Here is a 17,771-nt window from a genome sequence, read left to right on the forward strand (position 1 = left end):
GTTCTAAACAGACTAAAGCTGCAAAAGATTAAGTGACGATAGGTTGCGGGATAAGCTAAGTACAGCTTCACTATATAAAATCATATCACTTATATTAAAGTGAATTTTTTTATTATGTTCAGCCGTCCAAATACCAAATTGATAGTAAAATATCAAATGAAACTCTTAGGCAGCTTATAAAAGCACATCTTGGGGCAGGTTTTGGAGCTCAGAACCCCCCCCCAAAAAAAAAAAAAACAGTTGATTCTAAATCCTTAGTAGGAGAAAAACAACCTAAAATACCATACAACTCTAAAAAAAAGTAGGAAAGACAATACTCTGCTTTAAACATGCATTTATGTTCGGTATATGCACTACATTTCAACAAAAGTTGTCCACGTATGATCCAGGCCTGGAATGGCAGAAATGTTTGATTTTGATGCATTTTAACCATTAAAAATTGAGATCTCTGAGATGGAGGCGGACATGTACACAAGCATGAAGGTCAATCCTGAACGTTGACTAAAAAAAGTTACAGGGTACTCTCAAAATGCGGGGATTTCTAAACCAGTAATTTTGCTTTAACAAGAGGATCTTGAGCTTATTATTAGCCCATGGACCCAGGACCTTTTTTGCAAATTTTGCAAATTCAGGACAGAATATTTAGATCAATAGTCTTTTAAAAAATATTGAATTTCCAGTTCTGAGACAATTATAACAAGATGGTCACCCGCACTTAAAGCAGTTTGGCAGCATGTGCATGCGCTCAAGACATACACCACTGGAAAAATGGCTATACTGAAATAGTTGACCACCAAAGATGGTATAAAAGCTTTCTGTTCTTTTCTAAGAGCATTCATCCTTTGAAATAATACTTCTTAAAGACTTCTAGAACAACTAAAAATTTTGACATATAAAAGGCTAGTCAAAAAATTTTTCAACTAAATCGGCTTTAGGATGCCTTAGGTGGCACATTGCATCAACTTTACAGACTGGAATCAGGCAAAAATAAAGATAAAATTTTCAATATGGGGGTCATGATCAAGTAATGCCACAGAAGGCAAGGTAAGTATGACTGAATATAGAATGTTAAACATGAATTGACAAGAACTTGTGACATTTTCTGTGTGATCTTCCTCTTTTAGCTTACATATAATCAAATAGTCCTTTATAAGGATAGTGTTGTGTTCAACCAAAACCTTCAATTGTGAAGAAATATGGGTATTGAGCTGAATGTAACACTATCCCCTAAAATGACTATCCCTGATTTAAAAACATACACATTCTACAAAACCGTATTTTTGGTGTGGGAGCATTGGTTTTGTTAAAATTTTAACAGGCAATAACAGAAATTAATTAATATCAGCAGTGCTTTATGAAATATGAAAAGGTAGTACAAATAAACAAAAAAGAAACAGGCATTATAGACATCTACATAGTAATAAACTAAATATAAAAAACAATAATCAAAAAACATACATGTACTGTGAATTAATCTTCGCTGAAATGGATGGAATTTATTTTCACTGATTTTTCACAAGTTGAATGTAAATATAGGAAAAAAAAGGTATATTCACTAGATTTTATTTCAAAATAGGGAAATTAATTCCAAGAGAAAATAAAGTATTATACAGTAATGGTTAGACAGAGGAGAGAGCTGTTAGCTGAACTTTAGTTACTGGCTAGACATGAGATGAATGCCAGTTATTGGCTAGACACAGGCTCGGACTATGAGATGAATGCCAGTTATTGGCTAGACACAGGCAAGGACTATGAGATGAATGCCAGTAATTGGCTAGACACAGGCTAGGACTATGAGATGAATACCAGTTATTGGCTAAACACAGGCTAGGACTATGAGATGAATGGCAGTTATTGGCTAGACACAGGCTAGGACTATTAGATGAATGCCAGTAATTGGCTAGACACAGGCTAGGACTATTAGATGAATACCAGTTATTGGCTAAAGGTGACCACCGAACTCGGCCAGATTTCTACTCGGCCAGTGCCCGATCACGGCCACTGACCGTACTCGGCCAGCATATGTGTTAATGGGTTTGTCAAAGGGTGTCAATGATGCAACATCGAGCGCTGTATTACAGACTGTCAGAGTCATATACTGTACTTCCGTCTTGCTTTGTACTAAACAATAACATTAGCTTATGTTTAATGTGCTATTTGTGATATTAGTTGTGTGAAGTATTATTTCTGTTCTTGTTTTACAACCATAAAATTACTCTCTGTAGTAGATTTTCGTGTTGAATAAAATTATTATTATTATATCACAATAAAATATAAAAAATGTACGGGCGTCAAAGGGTGTCGATTTCAGTGATGCTTATCCTGCTTTGTTAATAAAAAAAGGGTTGTCGATTTCAGTGACGCAACAGCCAGCGCTGTGTCTTTTGTCATATCACAGTAAAATGTAAAAAAAAATAGACGGTCGCCGATGTGATGTCTGTGATTCCGATGTAATTATTTTCCTTTGAAAAAAAAATTTGCGTCACTGAAATCGACAATGTTTAGCCAATGTTGAAATCAACAACATGCCGGATAACCAGTAGTGTTTGTGTGTGTGTGTTTGTAAACTTGCGTTGTTGAAATCGACAACAAAATAGTCACGGGAGTTAGTCAAAAAGGTCAGTGAAACGGATGTGTCACTGGGTGTGTTGTGGAGCATATAACATCTGGAATTAAATGCCGCCACGGCAACAGACGTGAAAGAAGGTGACAATTGTTGACCAATGACCAGTTTACACCTCGACATTCACAACTGGCCAAGTTGTGCATTTTTTTCCTGGCCGAGTTGAAATTTGGCCGAGTTCAGTTGTATTCTGGCTAAACACAGGCTAGGACTATGAGATGAATGGCAGTTATTGGCTAGACACAGGCGAGGACTATGAGATGAATGCCAGTAATTGGCTGGACACAGGCTAGGACTATTAGATGAATGCCAGTTATTGGATAGACACAGACTAGGACTATTAGATGAATGCCAGTTATTGGCTAGACACAGGCTAGGACTATTAGATGAATGCCAGTTATTGGCTAGACACAGGCTAGGACTATTAGATGAATGCCAGTTATTGGATAGACACAGACTAGGACTATTAGATGAATGCCAGTTATTGGCTAGACACAGGCTAGGACTATTAGATGAATGCCAGTTATTGGCTAGACACATGCTTGGACTATGAGATGAATGCAAGTTGATGGCTAGACACAGGCTAGGACTATTAGATGAATGCCAGTTATTGGCTAGACATAGGCTAGGACTATTAGATGAATGCCAGTTATTGGCTAGACACAGGCTAGGACTTTTAGATGAATGGCAGTTATTGGCTAGACACAGGCTAGAACTATTAGATGAATGGCAGTTAGTGGCTAGACACAGGCTAGGACTATTAGATGAATGTCAGAGTTATTGGCTAGACACAGGCTAGAACTATGAGATGAATGGCAGTTATTGGCTAGACACAGGCTTGGACTATTAGATGAATGCCAGTTATTGGCTAGACACAGGCTAGGACTTTTAGATGAATGGCAGTTATTGGCTAGACACAGGCTAGAACTATTAGATGAATGGCAGTTAGTGGCTAGACACAGGCTAGGACTATTAGATGAATGTCAGAGTTATTGGCTAGACACAGGCTAGAACTATGAGATGAATGGCAGTTATTGGCTAGACACAGGCTTGGACTATTAGATGAATGCCAGTTATTGGCTAGACACAGGCTAGGACTATTAGATGAATGCCAGTAATTGGCTAGACACAGGCTAGGACTATTAGATGAATGCCAGTTATTGGATAGACACAGACTAGGACTATTAGATGAATGCCAGTTATTGGCTAGACACAGGCTAGGACTATTAGATGAATGCCAGTTATTGGCTAGACATAGGCTAGGACTATTAGATGAATGCCAGTTATTGGCTAGACACATGCTAGGACTATGAGATGAATGCAAGTTGATGGCTAGACACAGGCTAGGACTATGAGATGAATGGCAATTATTGGCTAGACACAGGCTAGGACTTTTAGATGAATGGCAGTTATTGGCTAGACACAGGCTAGAACTATTAGATGAATGGCAGTTAGTGGCTAGACACAGGCGAGAACTATTAGATGAATGCCAGTTATTGGCTAGACACAGGCTAGGACTATTAGATGAATGGCAGTTATTGGCTAGACACAGGCTTGGACTATTAGATGAATGCCAGTTATTGGCTAGACACATGCTAGGACTATGAGATGAATGCAAGTTGATGGCTAGACACAGGCTAGGACTATTAGATGAATGCGAGTTATTGGCTAGACACAGGCTAGGACTATTAGATGAATGCGAGTTATTGGCTAGACACAGGCGAGGACTATTAGATGAATGCGAGTTATTGGCTAGACACAGGCGAGAACTATTAGATGAATGCCAGTTATTGGCTAGACACAGGCTAGGACTATTAGATGAATGGCAGTTATTGGCTAGACACAGGCTTGGACTATTAGATGAATGCCAGTTATTGGCTAGACACAGGCTAGGACTATTAGATGAATGCCAGTTATTGGCTAGACACAGGCGAGGACTATTAGATGAATGCCAGTTATTGGCTAGACACAGGCTAGGACTATTAGATGAATGCGAGTTATTGGCTAGACACAGGCGAGGACTATTAGATGAATGCGAGTTATTGGCTAGACACAGGCGAGGACTATTAGATGAATGCCAGTTATTGGCTAGACACATGCTAGGACTATTAGATGAATGCCAGTTATTGGCTAGACACAGGCTAGGACTATTAGATGAATGCCAGTTATTGGCTAGACACATGCTAGGACTATTAGATGAATGCCAGTTATTGGCTAGACACAGGCTAGGACTATTAGATGAATGCCAGTTATTGGCTAGACACAGGCTAGGACTATTAGATGAATGCCAGTTATTGGCTAGACATAGGCGAGAATTATTAGATGAATGCGAGTTATTGGCTAGACACAGGCGAGGACTATTAGATGAATGCGAGTTATTGGCTAGACACAGGCGAGAACTATTAGATGAATGCCAGTTATTGGCTAGACACAGGCTAGGACTATTAGATGAATGGCAGTTATTGGCTAGACACAGGCTTGGACTATTAGATGAATGCCAGTTATTGGCTAGACACAGGCTAGGACTATTAGATGAATGCCAGTTATTGGCTAGACACAGGCTTGGACTATTAGATGAATGCGAGTTATTGGCTAGACACAGGCTAGGACTATTAGATGAATGCCAGTTATTGGCTAGACACAGGCGAGGACTATTAGATGAATGCCAGTTATTGGCTAGACACAGGCTAGGACTATTAGATGAATGCCAGTTATTGGCTAGACACAGGCGAGAATTATTAGATGAATGCGAGTTATTGGCTAGACACAGGCGAGGACTATGAGATGAATGGCAATTATTGGCTAGACACAGGCTAGGACTTTTAGATGAATGGCAGTTATTGGCTAGACACAGGCTAGAACTATTAGATGAATGGCAGTTAGTGGCTAGACACAGGCGAGGACTATTAGATGAATGTCAGAGTTATTGGCTAGACACAGGCTAGAACTATGAGATGAATGGCAGTTATTGGCTAGACACAGGCTTGGACTATTAGATGAATGCAAGTTATTGGCTAGACACAGGCTAGGACTGTGAGATGAATGCCAGTTATTGGCTAGTCACAGGCTAGGACTATTAGATGAATGCAAGTTATTGGCTAGACACAGGCGAGGACTATTAGATGAATGCCAGTTATTGGCTAGACACAGGCTAGGACTATTAGATGAATGCCAGTTATTGGCTAGACACAGGCTAGGACTATGAGATGAATGCCAGTAATTGGCTAGACACAGGCTAGGACTATTAGATGAATGCCAGTTATTGGCTAGACACAGGCTAGGACTATTAGATGAATGCGAGTTATTGGCTAGACACAGGCGAGGACTATTAGATGAATGCGAGTTATTGGCTAGACACAGGCGAGAACTATTCGATGAATGCCAGTTATTGGCTAGACACAGGCTAGGACTATTAGATGAATGGCAGTTATTGGCTAGACACAGGCTTGGACTATTAGATGAATGCCAGTTATTGGCTAGACACAGGCTAGGACTATTAGATGAATGCCAGTTATTGGCTAGACACAGGCGAGGACTATTAGATGAATGCCAGTTATTGGCTAGACACAGGCTAGGACTATTAGATGAATGCGAGTTATTGGCTAGACACAGGCTAGGACTATTACATGTAGATGAATGCCAGTTATTGGCTAGACACAGGCTAGGACTATTAGATGAATGCCAGTTATTGGCTAGACACAGGCGAGGACTATTAGATGAATGCCAGTTATTGGCTAGACACAGGCTAGGACTATTAGATGAATGCGAGTTATTGGCTAGACACAGGCGAGGACTATTAGATGAATGCGAGTTATTGGCTAGACACAGGCGAGGACTATTAGATGAATGCCAGTTATTGGCTAGACACAGGCTAGGACTATTAGATGAATGCCAGTTATTGGCTAGACACATGCTTGGACTATGAGATGAATGCAAGTTGATGGCTAGACACAGGCTAGGACTATTAGATGAATGGCAGTTATTGGCTAGACACATGCTAGGACTATTAGATGAATGCCAGTTATTGGCTAGACACAGGCTAGGACTATTAGATGAATGCCAGTTATTGGCTAGACACATGCTTGGACTATGAGATGAATGCAAGTTGATGGCTAGACACAGGCTAGGACTATTAGATGAATGCCAGTTATTGGTTAGACACAGGCTAGGACTATGAGATGAATGCAAGTTGATGGCTAGACACAGGCTAGGACTATTAGATGAATGCCAGTTATTGGCTAGACACATGCTTGGACTATGAGATGAATGCAAGTTGATGGCTAGACACAGGCGAGGACTATGAGACGAATGGCAGTTATTGGCTAGACACAAGCTTGGACTATTAGATGAATGGCAGTTATTGGCTAGACACAGGCTAGGACTATTAGATGAATGCCAGTTATTGGCTAGACACAGGCTAGGACTATTAGATGAATGCCAGTTATTGGCTAGACACAGGCTAGGACTATTAGATGAATGCCAGTTATTGGCTAGACATAGGCTAGGACTATTAGATGAATGCGAGTTATTGGCTAGACACAGGCGAGGATTATTAGACGAATGCCAGTTATTGGCTAGACATAGGCTAGGACTATTAGATGAATGCCAGTTATTGGCTAGACACATGCTAGGACTATTAGATGAATGCCAGTTATTGGCTAGACACAGGCTAGGACTATTAGATGAATGGCAGTTATTGGCTAGACACAAGCTTGGACTATTAGATGAATGGCAGTTATTGGCTAGACACAAGCTTGGACTATTAGATGAATGGCAGTTATTGGCTAGACACAGGCTAGGACTATTAGATGAATGCCAGTTATTGGCTTGACATAGGCTAGGACTATTAGATGAATGCGAGTTATTGGCTAGACACAGGCGAGGATTATTAGACGAATGCCAGTTATTGGCTAGACACAGGCTAGGACTATTAGATGAATGCCAGTTATTGGCTAGACACAGGCTAGGACTATTAGATGAATGCCAGTAATTGGCTAGACACAGGCTAGGACTATTAGATGAATGCCAGTTATTGGCTAGACACAGGCTAGGACTATTAGATGAATGCCAGTTATTGGCTAGACACAGGCGAGGACTATTAGATGAATGCCAGTTATTGGCTAGACACAGGCTAGGACTATTAGATGAATGCCAGTAATTGGCTAGACACAGGCGAAGGCTATTAGATGAATGCCAGTTATTGGCTAGACACAGACTAGGACTATGAGATGAATGGCAGTTATTGGCTAGACATAGGCTAGGACTATTAGATGAATGCCAGTTATTGGCTAGACACAGGCTAGGACTATTAGATGAATGCCAGTTATTGGCTAGACATAGGCTAGGACTATTAGATGAATGCGAGTTATTGGCTAGACACAGGCGAGGATTATTAGACGAATGCCAGTTATTGGCTAGACACAGACTAGGACTATTAGATGAATGCCAGTTATTGGCTAGACACAGGCTAGGACTATTAGATGAATGCCAGTTATTGGCTAGACACAGGCGAGGACTATTAGATGAATGCCAGTTATTGGCTAGACACAGGCTAGGACTATTAGATGAATGCCAGTAATTGGCTAGACACAGGCTAGGACTATTAGATGAATGCCAGTTATTGGCTAGACACAGGCTAGGACTATTAGATGAATGCCAGTAATTGGCTAGACACAGGCGAAGGCTATTAGATGAATGCCAGTTATTGGCTAGACACAGGCTAGGACTATTAGATGAATGCCAGTAATTGGCTAGACACAGGCGAAGGCTATTAGATGAATGCCAGTTATTGGCTAGATATATGCCAAGTCTATTATCTGAATGTCAAGTTAATGGCTAGTTATTGATAAAGGCCAGAGGTATAAATTGAATGCCAGTTACTGGCCAGATATAAGCAAGGGCTATTAGCTGAATGGCAGTCAGTGGCAATACATAGGCCAGGGCAATTAGCTGAATTCCAACTGCAGACTGATATATAAGCCAGGGGTATTAACTGAATGCTAGTTTCTGACAAGACATAGGCTAGGGCTATTAGCTTAAAGCCAGTTACTGTCTATACATATGCTATTATCCAAATGCCAGTTACTGGCTAGACATAGGCTAGGGCTATTAGCTGAATGCCAGTTAGTGCATGGCTAGACTTGAGCCAAATATTATCTGAATGTCAGTTATTTGCTAATTATTGACATAGTCCAGAGCTATAAATTGAATGTCAGTTACCAGCAAGATATAAGCAAGGGTTATTAGCTGAATGCCAGTTAGTGGCTACATATAAGCAAGGGCTATTGGCTGAATGTCAATTACAGGCTAATACATAGGCCAGGGGTAATAGCTGAATGTGCAGTTAGTGGTTAAACACAGGCCTGCGAATAAGTAATTATTTTGCACATAACAGATGTTATGTTAGACAACCATAAAGAAAATCAGAAATATACAGTTGGAAAAGAGAAGTAAAAACATGCAATGGGAAACAGAAAATTGTCTAAACTAAGCATTTGGTACATACTCCAGCTAGAATCAAAGAACAAGAGCTTGTAGTTTTTATAATTAGTTTGTCTGGAGATTAGTTTTGATATGTGACTTTGAGCCACTAATTTAATCAGAACAAAACTAAAGTTACATATCAAGCAATTGTAACAATAACATAAGTTATGACAATTGTCAAGAGAATAGTGAAATGTAAGCAGGCATAAACAAAAGTGCAATGTAAAGTGAGCTGGAAAAACAATTTGAAATTTATGAGTCAAACAATACAGACTAGGTACATAGATACGTGTTATATTACAGATACAGAATTAATATTACTGACATTCATACTCTCTGTATGTAACCATAGCATAGGGGATGATAATCCAACACTATTTATTACTATTAGTGGCTGTGACAAGCATGCTTACATGTATGTGCAGGGAAATCTAGAACATAAAAAGGAGAGGGTGGAAAAATAATACAGAATGCAATAACCAGGATTTGACGCCAGTTGACCCTTCTCTTCTGCCCCCCCCCCCCCCCCCCCCTGTGTATAGACTTGTGAAATATCAGTCACATAAAAATTGCATCTAAGCAATGTACTAGACTGGAATGTGAAATAATCCAACTAGAATATATGTACTAGACTGGAATGTGAAATAATCCAACTAGAATATATCGCCATACATGTAACATCTATCAGTTCAAAAACCTCAGAAATGTATTATTCTTTACAATGTAGTATGAAAAGACATTTTATATGCAACATGGTAAGTACAAATGTTACAATTAGAAAGATAGATTAAAGGAAAGAATTAACCACCTGTTGGTAGGAGTATCTCCATAACCTGGTCTATTGCATGTATAGTATGAAAAAAAAATTATCAGAAAAAAAGACAAATTAGAAAAAACAAATAAGGAAACTGACACGACATTGGGCAGGAGGTGATGACACGTACACATGGGAAAAAAACAATTAGTACTGTTAGTACACATTCACAGGATGATGAGATCTATATCATAATAATGAATGGTTTTTAATGGATAACATGTTAAGATATTCCAACTAGATAGAGGTGAAGATTATTCCTTACAAAGAATAAGGAATACGTTTATAACAAGGCAACGCATGCACTGCGCATACTAAGCATCATTGCAAAATATGAGATATTCAACAGGCTCAACAATCTGGTGCTGAGTGCTTCTTTATAAGACGCTATATTGGAAACATTGACATGAACACAATAAAGATGTTTGAATGAGCAGTCACCAGATATGAAAGTCCCAATATTAGCTGTTAGACGTTCATCATATTTTGCAAAGATGGCTCATTAGTTACACAAAGTACTTGAACACAAAGGTACATAAACCAACAGTACAGTCACAATTTGGAATATTCAAACATTTAACAGTACAGATATAAATGACAATGGCAGTCTTGGTTTACCTTACCACTGACCACCAAAACATTACAAGATGGCTCTTCTAAATTAAACACATCAATCTTTAAGAATCTGTGTCTATAAGACGAGAAGTGCTTAAAAGTTCATATGTTATTAGAATAGCCATTCTGCAGTACAGCAATTTACCAATGCAAAACACACAAGACAGGTTAATAATATTAAATTCAATCATACATAATCAACTGTCAGACACACAGGTGGTTTAATAAATCTACTTAAAAATAAATGAGGTGGACATCATGCAGTCATTTTATCCAAAACTAGACAGCAAATTTGATTTAGTAAACTGTGCATGGCCATGTAGTCATTACTTTACAGTGATTGGGAATCCCAATATTGTATTTGTTGAAATAAGCATCCGAGACATTGTTTACAAGTCTGAATTAGCCACCTCTCAGATTTATCATTTTCAGTGATACTGATGTACTAAACACACACAAAAAAATCAGATACAGATTGATGATAGATAAACTTGTATATGTAAATGGTATACCTGACTCTCATGAATGAGGGCTAAAAGTAGAAAATATCTCACAACAAACCTGGCCATGAACAGTAACTTGGGACTCTTGTTCTTGTTTCAGTGGAAAAGGTGATTTGAACTGGAGGGTTGGTGAGGTAGATGAAGGAGTCAAGTGAGAGAGAGAGAGAGAGAGAGAGAGAGAGAGAGAGAGAGAGAGAGAGAGAGAGAGAGGAGAGAGAGAGAGAGAGAATGGGGTGAAGAGGAAAAGATGGCATGAGTCACTTGCACCAAAAACACAAATGTGCAGAAATATGTGGAACAGAATGAGAAAGAAAGACCACAAGCTAACTATATTTCCCATCACCAGAGCAAAGTTCTAATACATTCAAAACCATATCAACAATTCAAGACAATAACTTTCCCCTAAAATAAACTGTTAAATTACTACCAAATTATTTAGATGAAAGAGATTTGCTTTTTTCATCAAAGCAATCTATTAATAGCATTCACCCAATGCTACATAAGGCTGTAACCTTAGAAACATTACTTTGAACGAGATGCAGGTAATTAATTTAACATCAAATATCTATATTCAATCAAATACCACAACCATTATTTAGTAAGAACATATCACAAAGTCTTAATAATAATTGACTAAATGTTCAATTGTGGAAGCAGAGAGATACATTGATCATTGGCGGCTCTATAGTGTTGCTGCATCTTGTGATGTAATACGAGAAACACAGTTGAAAAAGATTCCAGGAAACACATCACATATGATGCATATTATCCACTGAAGGATATACCAAGTGATATATTCACCTACTCAACATAATTTTGCACATATCCGAAAAATATTGGTTTCTGAGATAAACATATCACAAAATTGTGTTTAATTTTAAATTAGTTCTCTCAAATTTAGTCCACTTCAGATTTCTCTTCTTGAACCAAAGGTTTAGCTTTTATTTTGAACTGACGATAAATGGATAACCAAACGATGGTAGACATACACACACACAAAAATAACTTACTTAGGTTCTGCATGTATGTAAGGGTGCCTCTACAGGGTAGTTACCTTGGTTATGACAACATTGCTCATTATTAAGTCATGGTTACTACCTTATACTAAAATATTTTTTGATATTTAGAGTACTAACAAATTTTCACTTCCGGTCCGGTTAGACCTAAAATACACGACGAATATTCACTTTTGAGATATCATTTTTGGTATGTGTTGATTCTTGGATAATTTATCTTCGTCGTCATGTACTTTAGTAATTCGAACTTCCCAGATTGTGTAAAAACAGAGAGTTTCTCGATTTCGATATCAAAACTGCCTTGGCTTAATTATTTGCTTCGGGACGGCTGCTTAGGTATTTGCTCTGTAACTTGCAGCCCATGAATCTAAAAACGTTAGGTCATCAAATTCACAGGAAGTTGACAATCCTTAATATTGCTAAATCGCCAGTTGTGAACTTTATCAGGATTCCTGTATGAAGTTACACATCATTCTAGCAAGGAAAAAAATTGATTACTTTTGTGCAGGTTATATAATAAAATATTTCATTTTTGTTAGTATATCTTTATTTATTAAAATATGAACACATCATATATAAGGCAATTCTTGTTGCTCAAACAATGAATGCTGATGTAAATGCAGACAAACAGTTGTCAGATTTAGATAAAGCTGAGAAATTTAACGATTTCTTTACCAACATTGGGTCTAATCTTGCTGCAAAAATTTACCATCACAGTATGGTTTTCGAAAAGGTTACAGTATGAAACTTGCCCTTGCAGATTTAGTATCAGATATTACAGACAATATGGATAGAGGCCTTGTTAAAATGGAACATTATGGGATTAGGTTCTAGAATTACCTAAGCAATAGGTACCAAACGTTAACATCAAAAGGACTTTGTCATCACTAAAGCGGGTCGGTTGTGGAATTCCCCAGGGGTCAATTTTAGGTCCTCTTCTTTTTCTTCTCTACATTAACGACATTAATCATGCATCTAACCGTTTTGATTTCTGTCTATTTGCTGATGACACAAACTTATTTAAATTCTTGAACACCAATAAAATTAACCTTACTGATATTAATGAAGATTTCAATGAAGTCGTTAAATGGTGTCAAGCTAACAAACTTACAATAAGTGTGGAAAAAAATAACTATATGATCATGAAAACTCCACAAAAATCTACCCAGTTGTAAGGTAGTCTAGACGTTGATAGTTCGCCTGTAGAGGGCATACCTTCAGTCACCTACTTAGGGGTAAGCATTGATCTATCAATGACATGGAAAACTCACATTGAAAAAGTTTTTTTTTTTTTTTTTAAATGTTTTTGTGCCAGGCGACAGTTCCGGACATTCAATGTCACTGTTGTCTCTCATGACTTTTTTCTATTTTGCAAGTGCTAGTGCTGACACATAGTGCATTTTGCCACAGAAGTCATTTCCTGTTTGGAACTACATGACAGGGCCGTGTGGCTATCTCTCTATCAAATGGCAATTTTAATGCGCTATCCTGGCGTCAACCAGGCTCGGTCGAACACAAGCACCTGTGGACCTCAACCAAGGTTCCCCAAAAGTCGCGTTCGTTAGTGAATGAATCTCGGCCATTGGAATTGGCCTTCTCATTGAGTCTGTGGCACACTCACCCAGGGTAGGGGTCGACCCTTTTGATGTTCAGCCTAAGATAGGATTTGAACTTGAATCTACCGATCATGAGTCTGATGCGACAACCATTATGCTACCAGTGACTGGCTGTGCTACCATTGAAAAAGTTAAGAAAATTATCAGCCCCAAAGTAGGCATAATTTCTCGCATTCGCCACTATGTCCCTAAATCAATACTAATCCTTCTATATAACACACTAATTCTGACACACGCCACTATGTCCCTAAATCAATACTAATCCTTCTATATAACACACTAATTCTGACACACGCCACTATGTCCCTAAATCAATACTAATCCTTCTATATAACACACTAATTCTGACACACGCCACTATGTCCCTAAATCAATACTAATCCTTCTATATAACACACTAATTCTGACACACGCCACTATGTCCCTAAATCAATACTAATCCTTCTATATAACACACTAATTCTGACACACGCCACTATGTCCCTAAATCAATACTAATCCTTCTATATAACACACTAATTCTGACACACGCCACTATGTCCCTAAATCAATACTAATCCTTCTATATAACACACTAATTCTGACACACGCCACTATGTCCCTAAATCAATACTAATCCTTCTATATAACACACTAATTCTGACACACGCCACTATGTCCCTAAATCAATACTAATCCTTCTATATAACACACTAATTCTGACACACGCCACTATGTCCCTAAATCAATACTAATCCTTCTATATAACACACTAATTCTGACACACGCCACTATGTCCCTAAATCAATACTAATCCTTCTATATAACACACTAATTCTGACACACGCCACTATGTCCCTAAATCAATACTAATCCTTCTATATAACACACTAATTCTGACACACGCCACTATGTCCCTAAATCAATACTAATCCTTCTATATAACACACTAATTCTGACACACGCCACTATGTCCCTAAATCAATACTAATCCTTCTATATAACACACTAATTCTGACACACGCCACTATGTCCCTAAATCAATACTAATCCTTCTATATAACACACTAATTCTGACACACGCCACTATGTCCCTAAATCAATACTAATCCTTCTATATAACACACTAATTCTGACACACGCCACTATGTCCCTAAATCCATACTAATCCTTCTATATAACACACTAATTCTGACACACGCCACTATGTCCCTAAATCAATACTAATCCTTCTATATAACACACTAATTTTGACACACGCCACTATGTCCCTAAATCAATACTAATCCTTCTATATAACACACTAATTCTGACACACGCCACTATGTCCCTAAATCAATACTAATCCTTCTATATAACACACTAATTCTGACACACGCCACTATGTCCCTAAATCAATACTAATCCTTCTATATAACACACTAATTCTGACACACGCCACTATGTCCCTAAATCAATACTAATCCTTCTATATAACACACTAATTCTGACACACGCCACTATGTCCCTAAATCAATACTAATCCTTCTATATAACACACTAATTCTGACACACGCCACTATGTCCCTAAATCAATACTAATCTTTCTATATAACACACTAATTCTGACACACGCCACTATGTCCCTAAATCAATACTAATCCTTCTATATAACACACTAATTCTGACACATTTAACCTACTGCATTGAAATTGGGGGGAATACATATCCTACATTGCTGGAACCAATACTTCGTTTACAAAAAAAAGTAGCTAGACTAATCACATTTTCAGACTTTTTTGCACCTTCTGCATATATCTTTCATCAACTCGGCATTCTAGATATTTATAAACTTTGCAAACTTCACACTTGTCTATTTATATTTTACCTTAAACACAATCGCTTTGCCAATAATCTGAGTTACTACCTTGATGATCTATCCAACGAAGTCAATATTCCAAAGCAATCTTGCAACTCTAAAAGTTAACCTGACTATTTCTCAGCATAATCTAAAATTTGCATCTGAACTCACTCCCAGCCTCCCTTAAAATATCCCATAATAGAAAACACTTCAAAAACACATTAAAGCATTACCTACTTGTCGCATACGACTTGTTTATCACTTCCGTGTGACTGAGAATGTTCTAGAACCGTACTGTGTCTGGGTGGAATTTTTAGAAACTGGTTGAATAGGTAATAGAACACTGTAGGAGGCAATAGAAGGTAATGGAACATTCTAGAAATTTGTAGTAAGTTCCAGACTCATTATGTATGCTGATGTAATGGTCTATTTATAGACAGTGTGGATATATATAGGGGAGTTGTTCAGCACTGAGATCAGATCGGAGATCTCGTTGAATTGTACTGGAGTTTAAGTATCTAGTCATTGGAGTAGTGGAGTTTTACCGTGTTATTGTACTTGATGTTTGCAGAGTATAATAATACCAGTACCAGTTGAAACCTCATCTGTTGGCTCCGTGTTTGTATTTTATCATTGCCGCCAGGGAAGTCTTCTGTTACTGTTGCCATTTTGCTATTTGAACCATCACACCTGTACTATACCAATTACGGTAATATTACGTTGTGTGTGACACTACTACAGAATTAAACCTTTTACCTCATCAATATGTTTTTTACACATCAGATTTGTTATTTTCTATTATTTCCTCCTTCTATAAGTTGTATATTACTATTCTTGGATGGCCTACCTACCTAACTACATTTTAATTGAATTGTTCTAATCATTATTTAATCATTTAACCAGTTTTATTACCATAATATCATACAATAAGTTGGTTCTTGGACTAGATTAGTTCAGACGAAATATTTTCCTTGGACCAAACCAGAAAATTTCAAACATCCTTTCTTTTTCTTCATTCTCACATTGTTTGTTTTCTGTTGTTGTATATTTTCTGGTGAAATTAAATCAAATCTAATCAAAATGTGATGTTTAGTACTTGAGATATCAGTGAAAAAAAAAACGAAAATTGACTAATTATGCAAATTAGGTAATTAATACACACATATTTTTATCAAAAACTTATCACATCTGCGCATTAGTTCAGAGCATCTATGAACCAAGTTTCATCAAAATCCAATTATTGGTTGTTTAGATATCAGTGGAAAAGTCATGGAACAGCTAAAAATTGGCTAATTATCATGCAAATTAGGTAATTAATATGCATAGATTTTAATCTAAAACTTATCACATCTGCGCATTAGTTCAGAGCATCTATGAACCAAGTTTCATCAAAATCCAATTATTGGTTGTTTAGATATCAGTGGAAAAGTCATGGAACAGCTAAAAAATGGCTAATTATCATGCAAATTAGGTAATTAATATGCATAGATTTTAATCTAAAACTTATCACATCTGTGCATTAGTGCAGAGCATCTGTGCAACGAGTTTCATCAAAATCCAATGATTGATTCTTTAGATATCAGTGGAACAGTCATGGAACAGATAAAAATGAGCTAATTATCATGCAAATTAGGTAATTAATATGCACGGATTTTTACCAAAAAACTAATCAAATCTGCGCATTGGCCCAGAGCATCTATGCACCAAGTTTCATCAAAAACCGATGTATGGTTCTTGAGATAGCAGTGGAACAGTCGGACACACATACACACACACTAACTGCAAAGACTCCGATTGTGTGCTTTGCACATGGGAGTCAAAAATGTAAATATATATATATTCCTTTATTTCATTGTTGAGTTATACAGTTTGTTACGTACTTCAATTTATCTAAATTGGAAAACGGTTATGGGGATTATTATTAATTTCAATAAACAATATTCAACTATCCTTTGAAACACTAATAAGATCATAATAGTAATGTTTATTGCTCTTTGAAACTAGAGCCATTATCAGAGCATGGGTCTTATTTTGGAACTCCTGCCAGGATGGTATTCCCAGAATAGTGCAAGTTGTTAAAGAAACATAAAATTTTAATTCTCAACAAGGAGGAAAGCACCAGTTACTGCGACAAAGCCCTACTCCTCACGAAACCCACCAGATACGAAACCCATTTACCGCGAAAGCCACTCATGGCAAAGCTACTAGTTCAATACAAAAAAAAATATTCCTTTGGCCTGCTATGAAATGTATGTAAAGTTCAAGTTTATTTTATTGTGAAA

General features: G+C 37.5%; 1 protein-coding gene across 5 annotated transcripts in view; it reads right to left on the minus strand.

Moving 5' to 3' along the window:
* LOC102804157 (uncharacterized) overlaps positions 1-17,771 on the minus strand; it is a 196,507-nt gene that overhangs the window by 37,311 nt on the left and 141,425 nt on the right. For 2 of the 5 annotated variants that reach the window (XM_085506843.1, XM_085506842.1), the window contains exons 6-7: positions 11,097-11,156; positions 9,915-9,944 (exon numbers count right to left, since the gene is read on the minus strand). The exons of 2 other annotated variants lie outside the window; for them this stretch is intronic. In XM_085506843.1, coding sequence (XP_085362969.1) covers positions 9,915-9,944; positions 11,097-11,156 — 90 coding nt within the window. The remainder of the gene's footprint in view (positions 1-9,914; positions 9,945-11,096; positions 11,157-17,771) is intronic. One more of the 5 variants, XM_085506844.1, reaches the window with a different exon arrangement.

Source organism: Saccoglossus kowalevskii, chromosome 13 (genome assembly GCF_978046115.1).
Source record: "Saccoglossus kowalevskii chromosome 13, keSacKowa6.1, whole genome shotgun sequence".
In the NCBI taxonomy this organism is placed as follows: Eukaryota; Metazoa; Hemichordata; class Enteropneusta; family Harrimaniidae; genus Saccoglossus; species Saccoglossus kowalevskii.